The 16,175-nt window shown below is 50.8% G+C and overlaps 3 protein-coding genes across 3 annotated transcripts; 2 read left to right on the plus strand and 1 right to left on the minus strand.

Annotated features, from left to right (window-relative positions):
* The first annotated feature begins 397 nt into the window (after positions 1-397).
* Positions 398-2,817, plus strand: LOC108864627 (protein SMG7-like). Its single transcript, XM_029112345.1, has 3 exons — positions 398-507; positions 618-849; positions 1,009-2,817. Exons 1-3 carry the CDS (start codon positions 398-400, stop codon positions 2,815-2,817), a joined length of 2,151 nt encoding a protein of 716 aa, XP_028968178.1.
* A 2,041-nt stretch (positions 2,818-4,858) lies between these two features.
* Positions 4,859-8,286, minus strand: LOC100899339 (cell division cycle protein 23 homolog). Its single transcript, XM_003746377.2, has 10 exons — positions 8,178-8,286; positions 7,443-7,616; positions 7,098-7,330; positions 6,747-6,959; positions 6,401-6,613; positions 6,083-6,249; positions 5,799-5,972; positions 5,498-5,717; positions 5,250-5,383; positions 4,859-5,098 (listed from the first exon to the last, which is right to left on the minus strand). The coding sequence occupies exons 1-10, from the start codon at positions 8,197-8,199 to the stop codon at positions 4,915-4,917; spliced, it is 1,734 nt and encodes a 577-aa protein (XP_003746425.2). The 5' UTR covers positions 8,200-8,286; the 3' UTR covers positions 4,859-4,914.
* A 199-nt stretch (positions 8,287-8,485) lies between these two features.
* Positions 8,486-15,662, plus strand: LOC100905692 (E3 ubiquitin-protein ligase SHPRH). Its single transcript, XM_003746420.1, has 24 exons — positions 8,486-8,541; positions 8,951-9,105; positions 9,192-9,406; positions 9,487-9,733; positions 9,826-9,944; positions 10,029-10,174; positions 10,273-10,414; positions 10,648-10,722; positions 10,868-11,002; positions 11,086-11,245; positions 11,376-11,544; positions 11,654-12,013; positions 12,192-12,329; positions 12,407-12,524; positions 12,610-12,700; positions 12,825-13,018; positions 13,107-13,266; positions 13,385-13,466; positions 13,603-13,717; positions 13,800-14,097; positions 14,187-14,394; positions 14,517-14,615; positions 14,714-14,984; positions 15,099-15,662. Exons 1-24 carry the CDS (start codon positions 8,486-8,488, stop codon positions 15,660-15,662), a joined length of 4,317 nt encoding a protein of 1,438 aa, XP_003746468.1.
* Positions 15,663-16,175: the final 513 nt, after the last annotated feature.

The following is a 16,175-nucleotide window of genomic DNA, read 5'->3' on the forward strand; positions in this document are numbered from 1 at the left end:
GCTTGGATTGGACGTTTGTGATCGGAACTTCCCTCCGGAAGAGTTCTCATTCGAATATGAGAGGAAGAAGAGTTCCTCAACGAAGCTCGGTTCCCACCGCAGCTTCCAGCAACGACATGCCTGTCGGAATGGGATCCTTTGGAGGTTTGGACCTTCACGCTCCGCAGCGTGCCGGCGATATCCGGGAATGTGCCCAGATATTCAAGGGGAGTCCGGAAACAGGGAGAATAGCTTTTGAAATTTTATCGGGTCCCGTCTAAACTTCTTAGCAGACACTCCGGGCTCAGAGCAGACGACGTCGCAGCTGAGAGCAGCAGCAGCTCAATAACACGCTTACGAGTGTCGACGGTGGTGGTGGTGGTAGTTGTTCATCATCGTAGGAGGTGAATCAACTGTCATGCGGGTCCGCGGGGCTAATGAGACCCTCAAGGAACTGGAAAAAGTCCGGACGGAACTTAATGCTGCCGTCGACCCTCTCGATCAGAGAACCCACGAGCTACGCAAAGGGTGAGGACCTGTGGAATGCACGGCACTGACATGAAAGCCATGCTGGGGATTTTTGCAACGGGACAAAGAGAGCGCCTTAATGAGATTTCGTCTCCGATCCTCGTTCGCAGGTTCTGCTCTCTAGTCGAAGATGTCTTATTCCACGATTTGGAGTTTGCGATTAGTCGCAAACTCGAACAGGACTTGTGGAATGTTGGATTCCGATCCGCCATAACCACGATACAGAAAGATAACAGTGCAGACAGGAGTCTGAGACTGGGCCTGATGATCGATATGTCGGCTTCCTATTTCCTCCAGCTCTTGCAGAAACTGGTCAATCGTTATCGAGTCTCCGAAGTCAAGGTAATGGGGGATCATTCGATCGATGAGTCGACCCTCAACGACCGTCAGCTCAAAATGCAGAACGCTGTCCAATTCGATATGTTCCTAAGACATCGACCCGGCATCCCTCATCCGTTTTTCGATAGCAGCTCTCATTTTTCGTTCCGATTTGTTCGACAGGCGATGCCGAGTCCCGACACGTTAGGTGTCTTGGACGTGCGTGAGAATACGACGCTTCCGGAAGAAGTCCGAATCACGAAGCGCTCACGAGTGCTCTCCATCTGTCAGTACTGCTTACTTCATCTCGGCGATCTGTCCCGGTACAAGAAGGACATGCCCGTCGCGGAAAGCTACTACCGGCGGGCTGCCGACTTCGACCATCGCAACGGGCATCCCTACAACCAGCTCGGCTTACTCGAAGGAGCAAAAGGAAATCGATTGTCGACTGTATTCTTTTATGTGCGCAGCCTCTCTGTCGTTCAACCATTCGTGGTGGCCATTTCCAACCTGGAGAAGATCTACGTTAACATCATCCAAGACGAAAGCTCACCCGTGAAGGATCGCATGAACGCTACGGAGACGATATCTGCGTTCTTGCATTTCATAGCCTTAGTTCACATGAATCAACAATTGGATATCGCGGCGGAGATTCTCCCGAAGCTCATGGACTCGCTACTGAGATTGTCGTGCTCGAAGAAAATTGACGAGAAAAAGCTTCTGATGATGACCACGATCGGCCTGTTCACTTACAACCGGAGCTCGAAGCATCTGGCGACGGAAAAAGGCTCGGAAGAGAGCTCTCGATTGATGAGCGAGTTCGTCGTCAGTTTCTTCCGGGGGGCGTTGTTGGCCACTCTGCAGAACAGCGGGGAAAGTGGTTGTCCAACGACGTCCACGATCTTAGTCCTCCTGGAGTCGTTGCTCTCGAATCCCAAGAGCGTCTCAACGGATCCGTGCAAAGATCTCTGGTTCGTGCTCCGTACGGTGCTGAACTCGTTCAATAAACAACTGAAGACCGAGTGGAAGAACGAGGCTCTACCGGAAGATATCGAGCTACGGGGTTTCCTCCCTCTCAGACATGTGCAGTCCCGTATCGATTTCAACGAAAACGACAAGAGGCCCGCGGAGCTCGTCGAGGAACTTCGTCGCAGCCGCTTCGTGAAACAGGGTATCGAGCTGTGCAAACTGAAGTTCATCGATGGCACGAACATATTGAGGTTCGAGGAAAACGAGTTCCATGCGCAGCCGGTCTCAACGACAGATTTGAGCCTCAGCCTGGAGTTGGAACGACTGAAAATGGGCGACGAGTCCAGACCTGCCGTTCGCTTCAGCGTCAACGACGAAATATCGAAAGAGAAACCTAAACGGCAAAACGTCGCGCTACAAGCCATCATGCAGCAACAGGAGCGCTTCCCTCCGACCAACGAGGGGATATTCTCCCCGAGCCCCATGGCGTTTCAGCATTCTCACGCAACAGTTCAGTATGGGCCCCGTTGGGGCTATAACCTGCCGGTTGCTCAGCCCCTTCCCCCGCCGCCGCCGCCTCCTCCACCCCAATCCCTACAGCCGGCGGCCGGTGCGGCAGCTCTTCCGCATCCGCCCGGACCCTATCCACTGACGATAGAGGAACTAGTTAAACAACCCCCGCCACCCATCTACAATGTCGATATACGTTACGTCACGCCTCCTCCGAGGGCCCCTCTCAGACCGGCGACCGATCCTAGAACTTCTCAAGCTTCGGCCTTCGTGAGGCCAACGGGGACGTACTCCTTATTCAGCGGGAATTCATGGAACCCCACGATGTCGATGGGTCCAGCTCCTCTGTTAGGACCTTCGAATCAGCAGTTGATGGGAATCGGCTCCCTGACGGCTCCCAACGGTCTCGCTCCCAGACCGCAGAAGGGCTCTCTATGGCGTCCGGAGAAACCAACCCAAGGAACTTCCGCTCTCGAAAGATTGCTCAAAGAGAGATGCGAGAAGGAAACCTGAAACTGTATAATCGGTGGAATTTTCGAATTTTCCGCGTTTGGCGCTTCATTTTTTGTACACTCATGTGCACCTGTTGATGGCACCGTTCTAGGCCGCTTTCCGGATTTAGTAGACCGAGCTCCATATTCACGTATATAGAAAGCATCGAGAGAAGAATGGTTCCGAGAATCCAGGGAAATAAGTCTATGAAAATCGGATTTTTGTTGGTTTGACGCGTTGTTTAGAAGCTCACAGATTTGTTGTACCTCAACGTTAAGGGAAACTACCCAAAATCTAGTTTCGGTTCTTGGTTCCCGAAAGCCGAATAAAAGCGTATCATCCATCTTTGGGCAGCTTAATTTCCACCTTGTAAGGGGGTCCGATAATAATTTATTAAAACGGAAGGAATGAATCTGTGCCCCCCCCCCTGATTCGGCTCACTGTTCCCCTGACATCAAGCATCCTCTGAGAATCTGTATCTGTACAGTGTATATTCAATATGCACATTGGCTCATCATACATTCGGAATGAAATCTTTCAGATTGAAATCCTCGTCGTCGCCATCGCCTTTCGGAGTATCTTCGGCTGTGTTGCGCGAGGTTGAGGGTAAACAATCACCATGTGCGTCGTCATCGCTCTCACCGAATTTTCCTTTTTTTGGCGTAACAGGAACACTGGATGTCTCGAAGGATCTCCAGGGATCTTCTAGCATAGACGGCTTCACGAACGCATCGATGATCGCCAATGTCTCCGCACTGGCTCCGCTGGCACAGGGTCCGAACCCAGAGGATAGTGGCGCTCGTCCCCCTCTGAAACTGTGTTGCCATCTCTGTTGGCGAGGTGCGTAGTCGCGCGGCGTCAGCTGCTTCTCGTAAGGGTTGCTGAAATTCGGTCGCCGAGGATTCCACTGTCTTGTTCCGTAACCCTGTCCTGACCCGGGGGGGTTTCTGGGCGAGAAATTCCGGAAGTTTCTAGGATTCGCGTTTCTGTATTCTCCTCTGAAGTTTCCGGGTCCTCCCCGAAATCCCCTCTGCTGGAATCGGGGTCTTGGTTCCCATTGGCTCCTGGAGGAATGGTGTTGCTCCTCAGGAGGACGGTCGGGGGTTGTATCCACACAGAACTGAACGCCTTGGGCGAAGGTAGGCAGACGAGACATCTGAGCGCCGTCTTCGAACGAATTCTTCAAGTCGTTGACATACTCATCAGTTGTTTTGCTCGATTTCCTGTCATTCTTCAGTTTCCTCGCATTCTTCGATTGACTTCATGAACACTCTGAATAACCTCTTCGATCGATATCGCGCGAGACTACCCCACTCGGACAGTCCTCACTGTCCTACGATCCAACCGGTTTGAGAACTTTTCTCCTCAGGCAGAATCACGAGCATCATCTCGCGTCGTTGTGTTCACCCGCCAAATTCGATTTGTTTTCTTCTGCTGCAGAAACTTGGAGATGCTCGCGACCTGAGTTTTCCCGACTCGTTGGGAAATTCGTTTCTGGGACGTTATATCTCAAGGGGATCTTATCCACCCTAGGAGAACGCCTGTACAGCACAAACTCGATTATATCACCATTTTTGAACACGAATTAGGTGATATTATCGAGTTTGTACTGTACTTTCATGCAGACACGTATTTTCTTCACAATTTTCATCAAATATTTTTCATCAATCAATCAATCTATGGTTCTCTTGGGGGCGAGTGTATGATTGCACTATCCTCATGGAGGACATCGCGAAGAGAGTTACGTGTCGCACCTCATGGAGGACATCGAGAAGAGAGTTACGTGTCGCAGGTTGTCAACCAACTTCTCATATCTTTCTATCTCGCTCGAGAGGAAGGATGAGCCACTCGGAAGGATGCGGAACGCTGCCCGACTCACACGCTGGAGGCAGAGATGTGAGAAGGCGACACTCGATGCCGTTCGCTGCTGGCGGTTGACCTACTCGACCGGATCATTCTTAAAACATTATCCATAACAATAATCTTATTCTGATCGATCGCCTGCCCTCCGATGAATGACGTAGGGGCCACTGCGAGTCATTGAGGGATACTGCAATAAGCCACGACTCTCGAAAAATTTATTAAATGAAATTAACTTCCAGAACAATCGGCTATCCGTCACGTGAACTTCAGGGACTGCCTATTTGTTGAGTGCGTCTTGACCAGACTCCGAGAGATCTCATTCTCTTTCTCCCGGACAGCCGCAATCTCCTTGATAACCATTTTACTCTCCTCTCTCTTCGGTCCAAAAATGAAGCACTTCTGAGCGAAAATCAAAGCTTCGTCCAAATTCCTCTCTTTTCTGTGGGAGGAATTCGCAACACGTTAGCGGATCCGCGGGGTAGATACTGGGTCGTCCTGATTCTCAGGGAAGTAGCCTTTGCGGTGAAGCGCTCGTGATTGTGGCCTCCTCAACTCCGACGGACGAACCGAAGAATTTCAATTATACTCACAAGTGCGCTCTCGCCAAGTAGAGGAAGGCATCGCCCAACTCTTCAACGTCCAGCATACGACGCTCCTCACATTCGTCTAAAAATTTTCGATAGCACTCCCGAGCTATTTCGTGCTCATCGAGCTTCTCGTGCAGCTGCAGGGACAAGTTAAAAAGGAATGAATTTGCGCAAGCGGGGTCGACAACCGAGCCAACCCCTGGCAGAACTGATTCGATAGCAGAGGTAAGAGACTCGCTCAAGAGTCTCACCTTGGCGAGATTGTGCAAGACCATCCCTTCGATATCTCCGGTCTGGTATGCTTTGTAGTAACACTTTTTTGCGTCGTCCAACTTCCCGATTTTCTGATAACAGTCACCCATAGCGACGACAATCCGGGAGTCGGTCGGTCGAAGTGAGTGGGCTTTTTGATGATACCGGAGTGCGAAGTAGGGCATTTTCAGTACTTCAAACAACTGGCCCAAGCCATACCTTGAAGAGGATTCCGAAGAGTCACATTTTGGGGGCCCGCAGAGTAAAACTCCAGAAAATGTATCAGAGCCTCATACTCACCATGCGTAATAATCGTTTTCGTTAATGTGGCACGCTTGACGATATGCCTCGATGGCGGACGTCGTGTCTTTGACTTCAACACATTCGTGACCGAGGAGCGTCCATCCCTGAGAATACTCCGGGTCCAATTTCAGAGCCCTCCGATAATATTCAACCGCCTTCTCGTGCTGACCCCTGACAAATCAAAGCAGCGTCAATCGATATTCCGGACGATCTCCGACCGACCAGGGTAAGGGGCGAGCCTTTTTTTCAGAGGTTTCTCTCGTGAATTCTACCAAGCTCACCTTAAGGCGAAGAAGTTCGCCGCGACCGCGCAGGTTTCCTTGCAATACTTATTAACGCTCATGGCGAAGTGAGCCAGATAAGTCAACTCGACCTCCGACCCTCTCACATAGAGGAGGTTGGAGTATACGTCCAGCTGATCCAGACGATAGGGGTCAAGGGTTCGAACCTGTTCCACAGGGAGAAAGAAATTCCCAGATTCTCTCATGCATCAACACAGATCAAAAGAGTGGTGAGTTTGTGGAGCGTGTCTCCCAGCTGCCTGCGTCATTCCGCGACATTCACCCGTGACACGGAGTACTCGCTCGAATTCGGAATACCTTGTTAAATAGTTGTAGCGCCGCGTAAACCTGACGCTGGTTCTGTTGGGCTATCACCATTTGCGTCAGAATATACGATGAGTCGACGAATACTTCGAGGAACTCTTGGTACACGGCTGTTATGTCATCCTCTTGGGCTAGCGGAACCACGGAACATCTGATGTCGGCGAGAAATAATCTCTTCATCCAATGATCATGCAGATAGTCTGAAACCTGAGGTAGGATGTCTTCTGATCTAGGGTGAGGCGAAAATGATCTCATTTGGATTGAAAACTCAGGCTCCACCCGCGGAACACGGAAAATGATCCCTTCAGACCTGAACTGATTGGATTGACACCAGACTTACGTAGCTCAGATGTTCCTTGCATGTGACGAACTTGTGCAGCAACGACCAGCCCATCCAATTGCACGGCTCCCTATTCAGTCCCGAGAGAAGACAATCCCTCGCGTCTGTTTGTCTCCGAAGTAGGAGGAGTACTTTGGCTTTGACAAAATTCAGGTACCCGTCGTCGTCCACCTTCGCGGTGTCCTCTAGGTCTTTCAGTATCTTTAGATACGTCTGCGGCAATACACGCTGAATGTCACGAAACATTGAGTCATCGAACGTATGTGTAGCCAATCGGTTTTCTCCAGCGCCTGCCATGTCTTCTTCGTAATGCCTGCGAGTTCTCGATGAGCGGGCGATTATGGAACTTACCTGACGCTTGTCGAAAGTTGCCGAAAACGGCATATTGTTCGCGCTAAGGATTCCTTTGGCATCCAGTTCGGCCTTCCGGAGTCTGGCCCAGAAATGCAAGAAAGTCATGAGTTTCGATTCGCAGCTCCGCGACAAGAACTCGGCTCGTTTGAACTCTTGCAGGCATAGCGACGCATGGATGAGGCGGAGTTGATCGTATTCACTCTTCGGAGCCGCTGGTTTCCACTGGACCTCTGCAAAGAAGAGCGCGATAGAGAAATCGATAACTGTGCCTCCTCATCGTCGACTCGACACTGCCAAACCTCATTCTCGAGCACGGGCAGGTGCTCAGAAGTGATCACTCACCCTCCGGTTTGACGTCGCTATCGATACAGGAATACAGCTCTGTAAGGAACACCTGATTGTCTGCGAGGTTCCTCGATTGATTTTCCTTAATCGCAACGAAGAGTTCCCTCGCGATTTCCTTCGTATTCAGTTCTCCCTGAGACTCTAAATTCAGGGAGCTCTCAGAGCTCCGATCTGCAACAGGAGCAAACAATCAATCAGCTTCCGAGCCGTATAGGAACGATCGCCGCGAGGTGCTCGATCATTGCGGAAAATTCATTTTACGACGGGGAGAGAGACTTCCCGACGAAGCTCTCTTCTTGAGAAGTTCTGTCATCCCCGAGAATGGAACGGTGAGAGCCGGACCCGGAAACCCGAAGACATAGTCCATGCTCCCTTCTGGGGGGGGGAACTTGGAGCAACCGCTCGGGAACTCTCGCTAGCTAATCCCCCGGCTCCAGGTTCAACTCAGAACCTCCACGCATCTCCGATCAAGGATCGCAAGTATCCTGAGCGAGAGCCAATGTGAGCTGGATCTGAGCGCGTCCGGACCATGGGTGCAGATCACCAGCTCGTTGCACGAGCTCGCGACATCATAGAGATAAACCCGCGCAGAATAAAAGACTCGGCGGATCGAGCGTTCCAAAAAACCTCCAAACGTGGAAGGCAAGACCGGCGTTCCAAGAACTTCGCTCAGCCGCCCTCCCCGAGCGGCGTCATGGGATCGCCTCGCCGTTGGTTTCTAAAAATTCTCACCTCCCTGACTACAGCCCGCCATTCGTCCGCTTCCTCTAGTCAAATTCACCGCTGGGAAAAATCACCGCATCCTCCCGCCGTTCGACAGGATTGGGAGCATGAGCCGATCAGAGAATATGGCGCCGCCTGCTGCAGGGGAAAGGGTCATTGTTTACGAATGCTTTCGCGGCGCTTGATCCAGCAGCTGATATATGTCAACAGGACGGTTCAGAAGAATTCGAATTCAAATTCTTTCATGGTGTGCGCTCTAATCGTGTGAGGGGTCTACCCTCTGACTCGTGAGTTCCTGACTCAAAAAAACATCTCCCATGGAGAGTGCACCCAACCTCGACGGCGCCTCATCCGCCGCTGGGAGCTCCCGACGGTAAGTCCTCGGGTGACGGTCGGCAGTCGAAATCTTCGTCTCCGTTCGACTGATGCCTTTGGATGCGGAGAACTCTGATGCGTCTGAGTGCCCTCCGCGAATATACTTGAGGAGTTCGGACTCCGCGCGAGAGATATTTAGATTCTTGACACTTTGTTTGTCGCGGAGCGAGGCTTCCTTCTCTGCAACCAAGACGGCTGGCCGGACGAAGTAGTACGGAGCTGCGCGTACATAAATGTTTCCGTCACGATATGCGGTGATCATGGTTTCGTTCCACCCAAATACGAATTTTTGGAATCTACTGAGCAATATCTTCGCTCCTTCCGGGGCCAGGCAGAGTGGACTTCTGGGAATCAATAACCTTAGCTCCTCCTTACACCCCTGAGGTTTAATTTTTACTGAATTTTAGCAAGAGAGAAGCGCCGTCTCGACTAGACGAGAGCTCTCAGCAGAGACTGTCGTGGTGTGCCAGACAAACGGAGCCGCCAGAAGAAGAAATAGACGTGGACGAGATCGGACAATCCTTGCCTGCTCCGGAGACCCCGTCGAAGAAGCGGAAATCAGGTTTGAGGCCGCCGCTGTACCGAGATGTCTCCGGGAGCCAACACATACGTTGGTGAAAAACTATCAGTTAGGAAATTCCGTTCCAGCTGGATCATCCATCATTTCGATGATATCCAAGCATTACGATCATTCCGTGAAACTGATTCCGACTGCGGGCTCGCACAGCACTTTGTTTCAATTGGGGGAATTCAACTTGACGGGATCGAATCTGGACCCCTCGCTCATCAGCACCGGAGCTTACTGGACGGTCGATAAGGATAAAGATATGCACGTCTTGTGGGAATTGGGAGGGGGCTCGGAGGTTAGTGTCGGTCCCATTTTTCAGTTCGTTGTCCAAACAGACAATGGTTCCGTCATTGGCTCAACGAGTTGAATTCACAGATTCGATCGTGCAAAGTCAGCACCGATCTGCCTGAAGATGTCGTCGAAGCCCTACTTTGCCGGAACAGACGGTTCCAGGCCCCGATAATCAGCATTCAGGGCAGCTCGGAACTCGAGCTCAACCTGGCGATTTTCATTCCGGAGTCGCTCGTTCCTGTACTAGCGAGTCGGCTCGAAGCCGTGAGCTGCTCAGGGATGCAAGACATGAAGAAACTGGTGTCGTTTTTCCACAATGTCAGCTACCGAGGTGAGTCGGTCTCATCAGAGGATTTCGCTCCAAGAGCCACCGAAGTTCGTATTCCGCAAGGACAGGAACTGGACGCGATCTCGACTTCACAGAGAACACAACAACTCTCGAGGATTCCGAGGACTACGATCGCCTGTTCCAGACGGTCCTGGACGACCAACGGAGTCAGGGCATTTTACCGATCTCCACACCGGTCTACTGTCCGCTTAAGGTTCGTGCCAATCTTGGGGAAAAGTTTCCGTTTTCATATTCCTCTCTGTTTTGTGGGAACTCGATGCTGATTCCTGCTCTCCAGGTTACCCTCCGAGACTATCAACGGGAGGCAGTGGCGTGGATGTGTCGCATGGAAACCGAGCCTCAATCTGAGGAGTGCGAAGAATTGTGGCGAACAATCGAAGACAAGAGAGGTCGAAGCGTATACTACAACCGATTCCTAGGATGGTAGGTTACCCCGCTCACTCTTCCCCTGGGTCCGGCTGAGTGTCGCCGGATCTCGGAATAACTTCTGCGCGTTTCACTAATCGGTTCCCCATCTCCAGCTTCGCGCGGAGTATCCCCCCAGCACACAACAAAGTCACCTTCCGTCCCGGAGGCATCCTAGCCGATGAAATGGGTCTAGGGAAAACTCTGGAGGTAATCGCGCTCGTCTTGAGCCGACCCCGCCCCGGCTTTCCCGTAACGGTTCGTGCCGATCGATTGTTATTTTTTATTCCACAATGATGGTCATGGTCCGAGATTCCCGAGAGATGGAGCCCGCTGAGCTCAAGGCAAATCAAAGAGACTCCCACCAAGGGCCCAACCGGTCTCGATCGACTGAGAATTCTACCTGCGAATTTTTCGTGTCGTGACCAGTATCCGCTATAACCGTCCCGATTCCACGCTTCGTCCATCTCATGGTACTCGGGGTATTTCAGGACGAGGACACTGGAATCGTCATAGAGGAAGATAAAAAAGAAGCGTGTCGATACACATGCGGGAGCTGCAACAGCGTAAGTCGATAATAATAACTTCTTACCCATTCTAGAGTCTCCCGGCATTCCCTACCGCCCAATGCGCAGTCTTGCTTCTCTTCCAACGATTCGGTCCGGTAGACACGCGATTCGGAACATCCATTTATTTCATCAACATTTTCAGTCCGTGATAGCGAGCTGTCCGGCGAATGTCTCGGCGAAATGCCCTCAGTGCTGGGCCTCTTCGGAGACCCTGTTCCCGATCAGAGCGACTCTGATCGTTTGTCCAGCGAGTATTTGCGAGCAATGGACGGACGAGGTGATTTCTCTGATTCCAATGCTCTTGGGAGCGTCTTCTTCGTTTTATTTGGGGACTTGGACTCATAATCCCATTCCTCGCAGATCAACTGGCTCGTCGGAGAATGCTCCTTGCGGGTGTTCGTCTATCAGGGGGTTCGGCACCATGGCTACGTCCCACCGGATCGCTTGAATAAATTTGACTTGATCATAACGACCTACGGAGTTTTAAGAAAGGAGATATACCACGCGAATGTGACCACAGGTGAGTTCGCGAGAGCGCGATCCCTTTCGAGGACGTCCCGGCATGTCAGAGGACCTTCCTGATCGATTCATAGATCGCGCTGCTAATCCTTCACTTACGAGCCCCTCACGAGCACCTCTTCTCTCGTCAGCTCCTGCGGACGGTCAGCGCAGGTTGCGCACACCGAAACGGCACAAGGCAATGCCGTCACCATTAGTATCGGCAGAGTTCTGGCGGGTGGCCTTGGATGAAGCACAAATGGTCGAGTCTTCAACCGTGAAAGCGGCTCAGATGGTCTTATCGATACCGGCTATAAATCGGTGGGCATATGCTTCGATATCATATCCGACTCCTGAATGAATTGACTCATCATCTCGAGAATCCTTCGTCGTTCCATCACCAGTCATGAGTATCGCCTTCGTTTCGCAGATGGTGCGTGACGGGTACGCCGATTCATAAAGATCTGAACGATATCTTCGGTTTGTTCGTTTTTCTCCGAGTCGCCCCGTATGATCAAATGCTGTGGTTCAGGGAGCTGATCCTAAAACCTTACTACTCGGGAGATATGAGTACCTTAGTCAAGACAATGACAAAATGTTTCCGACGGATGAGCAAGAAAGAAGTCTGGGATCAGTTGAACCTACCGGCTCAGCATACCCATATGAACGAACTACAATTTTCTCCGGCTGAAGAAGTTTTCTACAAGACACAAACCGTTATATGCTATGAAGATGCTTACAAAGTTGCCAAGAGATTCCCCTGGTACAACATAATCTCTAAAATGCCGAGGTGGGTGTTTCGATGGAAAAAGCTTTCAGAAATTCACCCCCGTAGATATTAGGAGAAGATCCTCACTCGTGGATAGTAATCTGGGATCGACCTAAGTAGAAAAAAAGTTGAAATACTAGAAGTATCAGACCAGAGGTAATGGGCCAAATATGCTGATGATCGAGTTTTTCTCTTTCAGATCCGATGTCATCAAGCTCATGGAACCCCTTAAAAGACTCAGACAGGCCTGCTCTCACCCCAAGGCGGTGCGCGGATCAGAAATTTCTCTGAAGAACTCCTCGTATACGATGGACGATCTCCTCACGGCTCTGATTAAGTGAGTCGGCTCTTCTTGTATCGTCTGCTCCGTTTCGGAACAGAACCAGAGACGATTTCGGATTTTCCGTGTTTCAGACGCTCAGTCCGGGAGGCGGAGGAAGCACAGAGGCGAATAATCTCGTCCCTCAACGGTTTGGCCGGCTTGGCCCTGTTGAGACGAGAGCCCTTGGTCGCTGCTGACTTCTACCGACAGGTGGGTGGCTATCGGTCGGCACCCGCGTTCAACCAATTATGCGGCAGTTCTGATTGTCTGACATCTCGATCTCCCATTTCGTCAGGTCCTTTGGTCGATCTCCTACTACTCTGGAAATCTACGAGCGGATCCACTCCAACAGTTCCACACCTACGTTAATTTGGCTGCGTTAATAGGTATGCATTACCCAGAGCCTTCATTGATCGTCAAATATCTCATTCGGTTCGAAATCATTTGGATATCGAACGTGGGCCGCAAAATCTGAGCTCAAGACGTATCTAAGTCCCTCTTACCCCGCAGAGGAGAACGATCAACAGATGCGGACTGCGGGAGGACTCGCGGCCGGGAGGTGGAATGGGCAGGAGGCACCGAATCAATCGGGATACGGCGTCAGAGGCGTGACGTCCGATTGGCAGAGCGATCATCAATTCAATCCCGTTCCCCTGATACCGAGGGCGACTGGTGATGATAAACTGATGGAGCACGCGTATCAGGTCAGCGAGTTGGACGAAATTCGGTGATTGAGGCGAAGGCTTGATCAATAGTGAAATCCTTCTAAATCATGTGGAAGAAAATCCTCAGGTGCGCGACAAATACCTGTCGAAATACGGCGAACGACAACGGCAAGCCATGCTCTCGGTGACGAATTATCGAAATGATCTGCAGAAGCTGAGCGATCGGTTCAGGTTACCGAAGGAGGAGAAGTGGTACATCTCTTTCATCGATGGATTTCAGGCCAAAGGTGCGCAGTCTAGCGAATTATGCTTTCCGTTGATATCCTGCGGATGGAATTGGGAGACAGATAATTTAGAAAATGAAGAGGGAGACAGACATCAAACAAGGTACCACCGAATCCACAGATGACGGCGAGCGCCTGATCCAGAAACTCAAGGAGCATCTCGTGGAGAACAAGGGCGCCTATGGCCTTTCTTTGGTCAACAGGTGAATTTCGAAAACTCGTATTTTCTTCCTCGTCTGATTCGCTATCGATTATGCTCGGGTGAAATCAATCAGCTCTCCGGGCTCGAGCTGCATTGTCTTTTCGTACATCGAAATCCTCACAAGCTTCGCTCATCAGGTTCACCGACTGTAATGGCCTGAAGTATGTGATTCAGAATCATTTGGATGCCCTCTACGAAAGTCGGGGGCATCTGATGAAGGTTATCGATCAGTTCGCGTCGGATCCTTCTAAGGTGAGTTCCAAACTCGCAGGGAAGGTCTCGGCTAGAGTTTTTCTTCAAGCCTATTCCATCTCAACATGGTATCCTTTCTCAGGAGGACATCCAAGCTGCTATATCGTGCCATTTGCGTCCAATCAAGAAGAAAAGGCCGCGTTGTCGATATTGTCTGGTCCAGGATATTCTACTAGCCTACGAGAGCAAATTGTTCTCCTGTGATCCGCTCTCCCCCAAGAAGGAGGAAAGCGAGGCCGAGCAAGAAGTCGATGAGGATGACAACGCTGCAGCTGAAGACCTGACCCGCGGCGATGGAGTCACCCGAAAAGGAACTTGGCAACTCTCGGACGTTGAAAAAATTGTGATATATTTGGCCGCTTTGACAAAAACGAATAATGGTGGGTGTTTTCGTTCGAATCACGCAATCATATCCGTAGGAGTCGCACTGACTCGATTAGACGACTCCGATCCTAATTGCTCTCCCCAGAATCTGAGGACATTCAATTCGACGGCGCTTTGCACTGTGAATATCTGAGTTTGTTGCGCAAAGAATTCAAGAGTTTCGGTGCGTGCTATCGCCAAACCAAAGATTACGTGGCAGCCTTGGACGAACTCGAGATGGCGGCTCTCAAGTTCGAGCTAGCACCCGACGACAAGATTTTCAAAAATTCGGAAAAACCTGCGAACGTTGTCCAGTGAGTACACACCGAAGAAGCTCTCGGGTGTGTCCCTCTCTTTCTGGGCCCGGACTTCTGACCTGAAATCGAGATTGATCGATGACGGATTGGAATCATCTGAGTTTTTATTACATCTCTAGTCTCTGGGAAATCGATGCGCAGGCAGCTCGTCTCCACAACGACAAAAAACTCGGCGAGGAAGATCTCTGCAAATGCCTCCATCAACTCGTCTACTTGAGGTGAGAGCTGATGGAAAAGTCTGACGCTCGTCCTCAGAATCATCATACTTTTCGAAGCCAAGCGGTGAATGATCGGCTCAAAATCGATGTCTCCCCAGAACGCTGGAGAAGACCAGCTCCATGACGGAAGGTTCGACCGAGGAGTGCCCAACTTGTCGTTCTGCTCTCGGCGAACGTTGGAGAGTTTTTCATTGCGGTCATAATATCTGCATCGAATGTCTCCAAATGCTCATCAAGACTCAGTGCCCCGTGGTACGGAGCCAGACAAGTGTGCGGGTGCAGTGTCCAATGTGCCGAGTTTATTCGAAACTCGAAGACATATTCCACGTGGACACGAGGAGAAAAGAGAATGAGCCGTCGAACATCAAGGTGAATGAAGACTCCGTATCTCATCGGTCGGCAAAGATTTGGCTCAAGCATCTGGATCGTCAATCCGCCGTAGTCGCTTGGATAATGTCAGAAAATTAACAAAGAGTCTTGCAGGTGATCGGAAGCCATTCAACCAAGGTCACCGGGGTTGTGGAGAACCTGATAAGGATCAGAAACCAAGACCCTTTGATGAAATGCATCGTCTTCTCGCTCTGGCCGTCGGTCCTTTTCATCCTGCAGAAAGCCTTCGCTGAGAACAACATCAGCAATGTGCTTGTGGCGTCCACCAACCAACTGCAACGAAACTTGAGATATTTCAAGAAGAATCCTCAGATCTCGGTTTTATTAATGCCCATCAAACTCGGCTCTAAAGGTTTGAACTTGACTGAAGCCTCGCACATGATCCTGATTGAACCTGTCCTAGACTCTGGGGACGAACTACAGGCTCTCGGTAGGATCCACCGGATAGGTCAGAACAAGGAAACTCATGTTCATCGATTCATTGTGAAAAACACCATCGAAGAAAAACTCATAAAATTCACTAAAGGCGCTGAGAATCAAGAGACGCCAATTGTCGAGAGGGAGAAAGAAGAAGAGGGTATGACTGTTGCGAAAATGCTGACTCTGCTAACTCAGGAGAAGGACCGTTACACGAACAACAACCTCAGCTCACTCTGAGCGACTTCAATCACGCAAGATCCACAGTCCCCTTCGATGAAACATGTACATAATTTGTGAACGGGAATCGAATTAAACGAGGACTTATCTCAACTTGTCTGAGTAGTTCATTGCGCGGCGAAAGGGCAGACCAGAATTCACCACGGACAGGCCGGGAGAAATAAAACTGTGCTCGATGTCTGAGATACCACTCCAAAAGTGCGGATCGATGCTCGTGTTTTGGATCATGGACGCAATTCTCTCTGCAGGATGCATGGTTCGACGTAGCTTCCACAGCCCTGAGGGCAGAGCTTCTCTCGTAGGTTTCCAGGACTTTGACTAAGTCGAGGGCTATATGCAGCGGACGATTTGCCGGGCGTTGCTCACCCGAGTATTGTTACTCCAGCGCGTGAGTAGAAGCCTGATCTATGCCAAGCGTTCCTCTAGTGCTATATTATCCACCAACCATTAGGAATCTGATCCACGTCGAGAGGGTCAAAGTCCCGATTCTCCGAACTCCGTTTCTCCGATCAG

The sequence above is a fragment of the Galendromus occidentalis genome, unplaced genomic scaffold (genome assembly GCF_000255335.2).
Source record: "Galendromus occidentalis unplaced genomic scaffold, Mocc_1.1 scf7180000077496, whole genome shotgun sequence".
NCBI classification, from domain to species: domain Eukaryota; kingdom Metazoa; phylum Arthropoda; class Arachnida; order Mesostigmata; family Phytoseiidae; genus Galendromus; species Galendromus occidentalis.

What these genes read in the sequence shown, in the direction of transcription:
- LOC108864627 (XM_029112345.1), top strand. Translation starts at nt 398, where the DNA reads ATGCGGGTCCGCGGGGCTAATGAGACCCTCAAGGAACTGGAAAAAGTC. An exon ending in ACCCACGAGCTACGCAAAGG is followed by an intron (nt 508 to 617) that starts GTGAGGACCTGT and finishes CCTCGTTCGCAG; the next exon opens with GTTCTGCTCTCTAGTCGAAG. An exon ending in ATCGAGTCTCCGAAGTCAAG is followed by an intron (nt 850 to 1,008) that starts GTAATGGGGGAT and finishes TTTGTTCGACAG; the next exon opens with GCGATGCCGAGTCCCGACAC.
- LOC100899339 (XM_003746377.2), bottom strand. Translation starts at nt 8,199, where the DNA reads ATGGCGGGCTGTAGTCAGGGAG. An exon ending in GGCGGGCTGTAGTCAGGGAG is followed by an intron (nt 7,617 to 8,177) that starts GTGAGAATTTTT and finishes CTCCTGTTGCAG; the next exon opens with ATCGGAGCTCTGAGAGCTCC. An exon ending in TACTTGGCGAGAGCGCACTT is followed by an intron (nt 5,099 to 5,249) that starts GTGAGTATAATT and finishes TTCCTCCCACAG; the next exon opens with AAAAGAGAGGAATTTGGACG.
- LOC100905692 (XM_003746420.1), top strand. Translation starts at nt 8,486, where the DNA reads ATGGAGAGTGCACCCAACCTCGACGGCGCCTCATCCGCCGCTGGGAGC. An exon ending in GCCCCGGCTTTCCCGTAACG is followed by an intron (nt 10,415 to 10,647) that starts GTTCGTGCCGAT and finishes GGGGTATTTCAG; the next exon opens with GACGAGGACACTGGAATCGT. An exon ending in ATAATCTCTAAAATGCCGAG is followed by an intron (nt 12,014 to 12,191) that starts GTGGGTGTTTCG and finishes TTTCTCTTTCAG; the next exon opens with ATCCGATGTCATCAAGCTCA.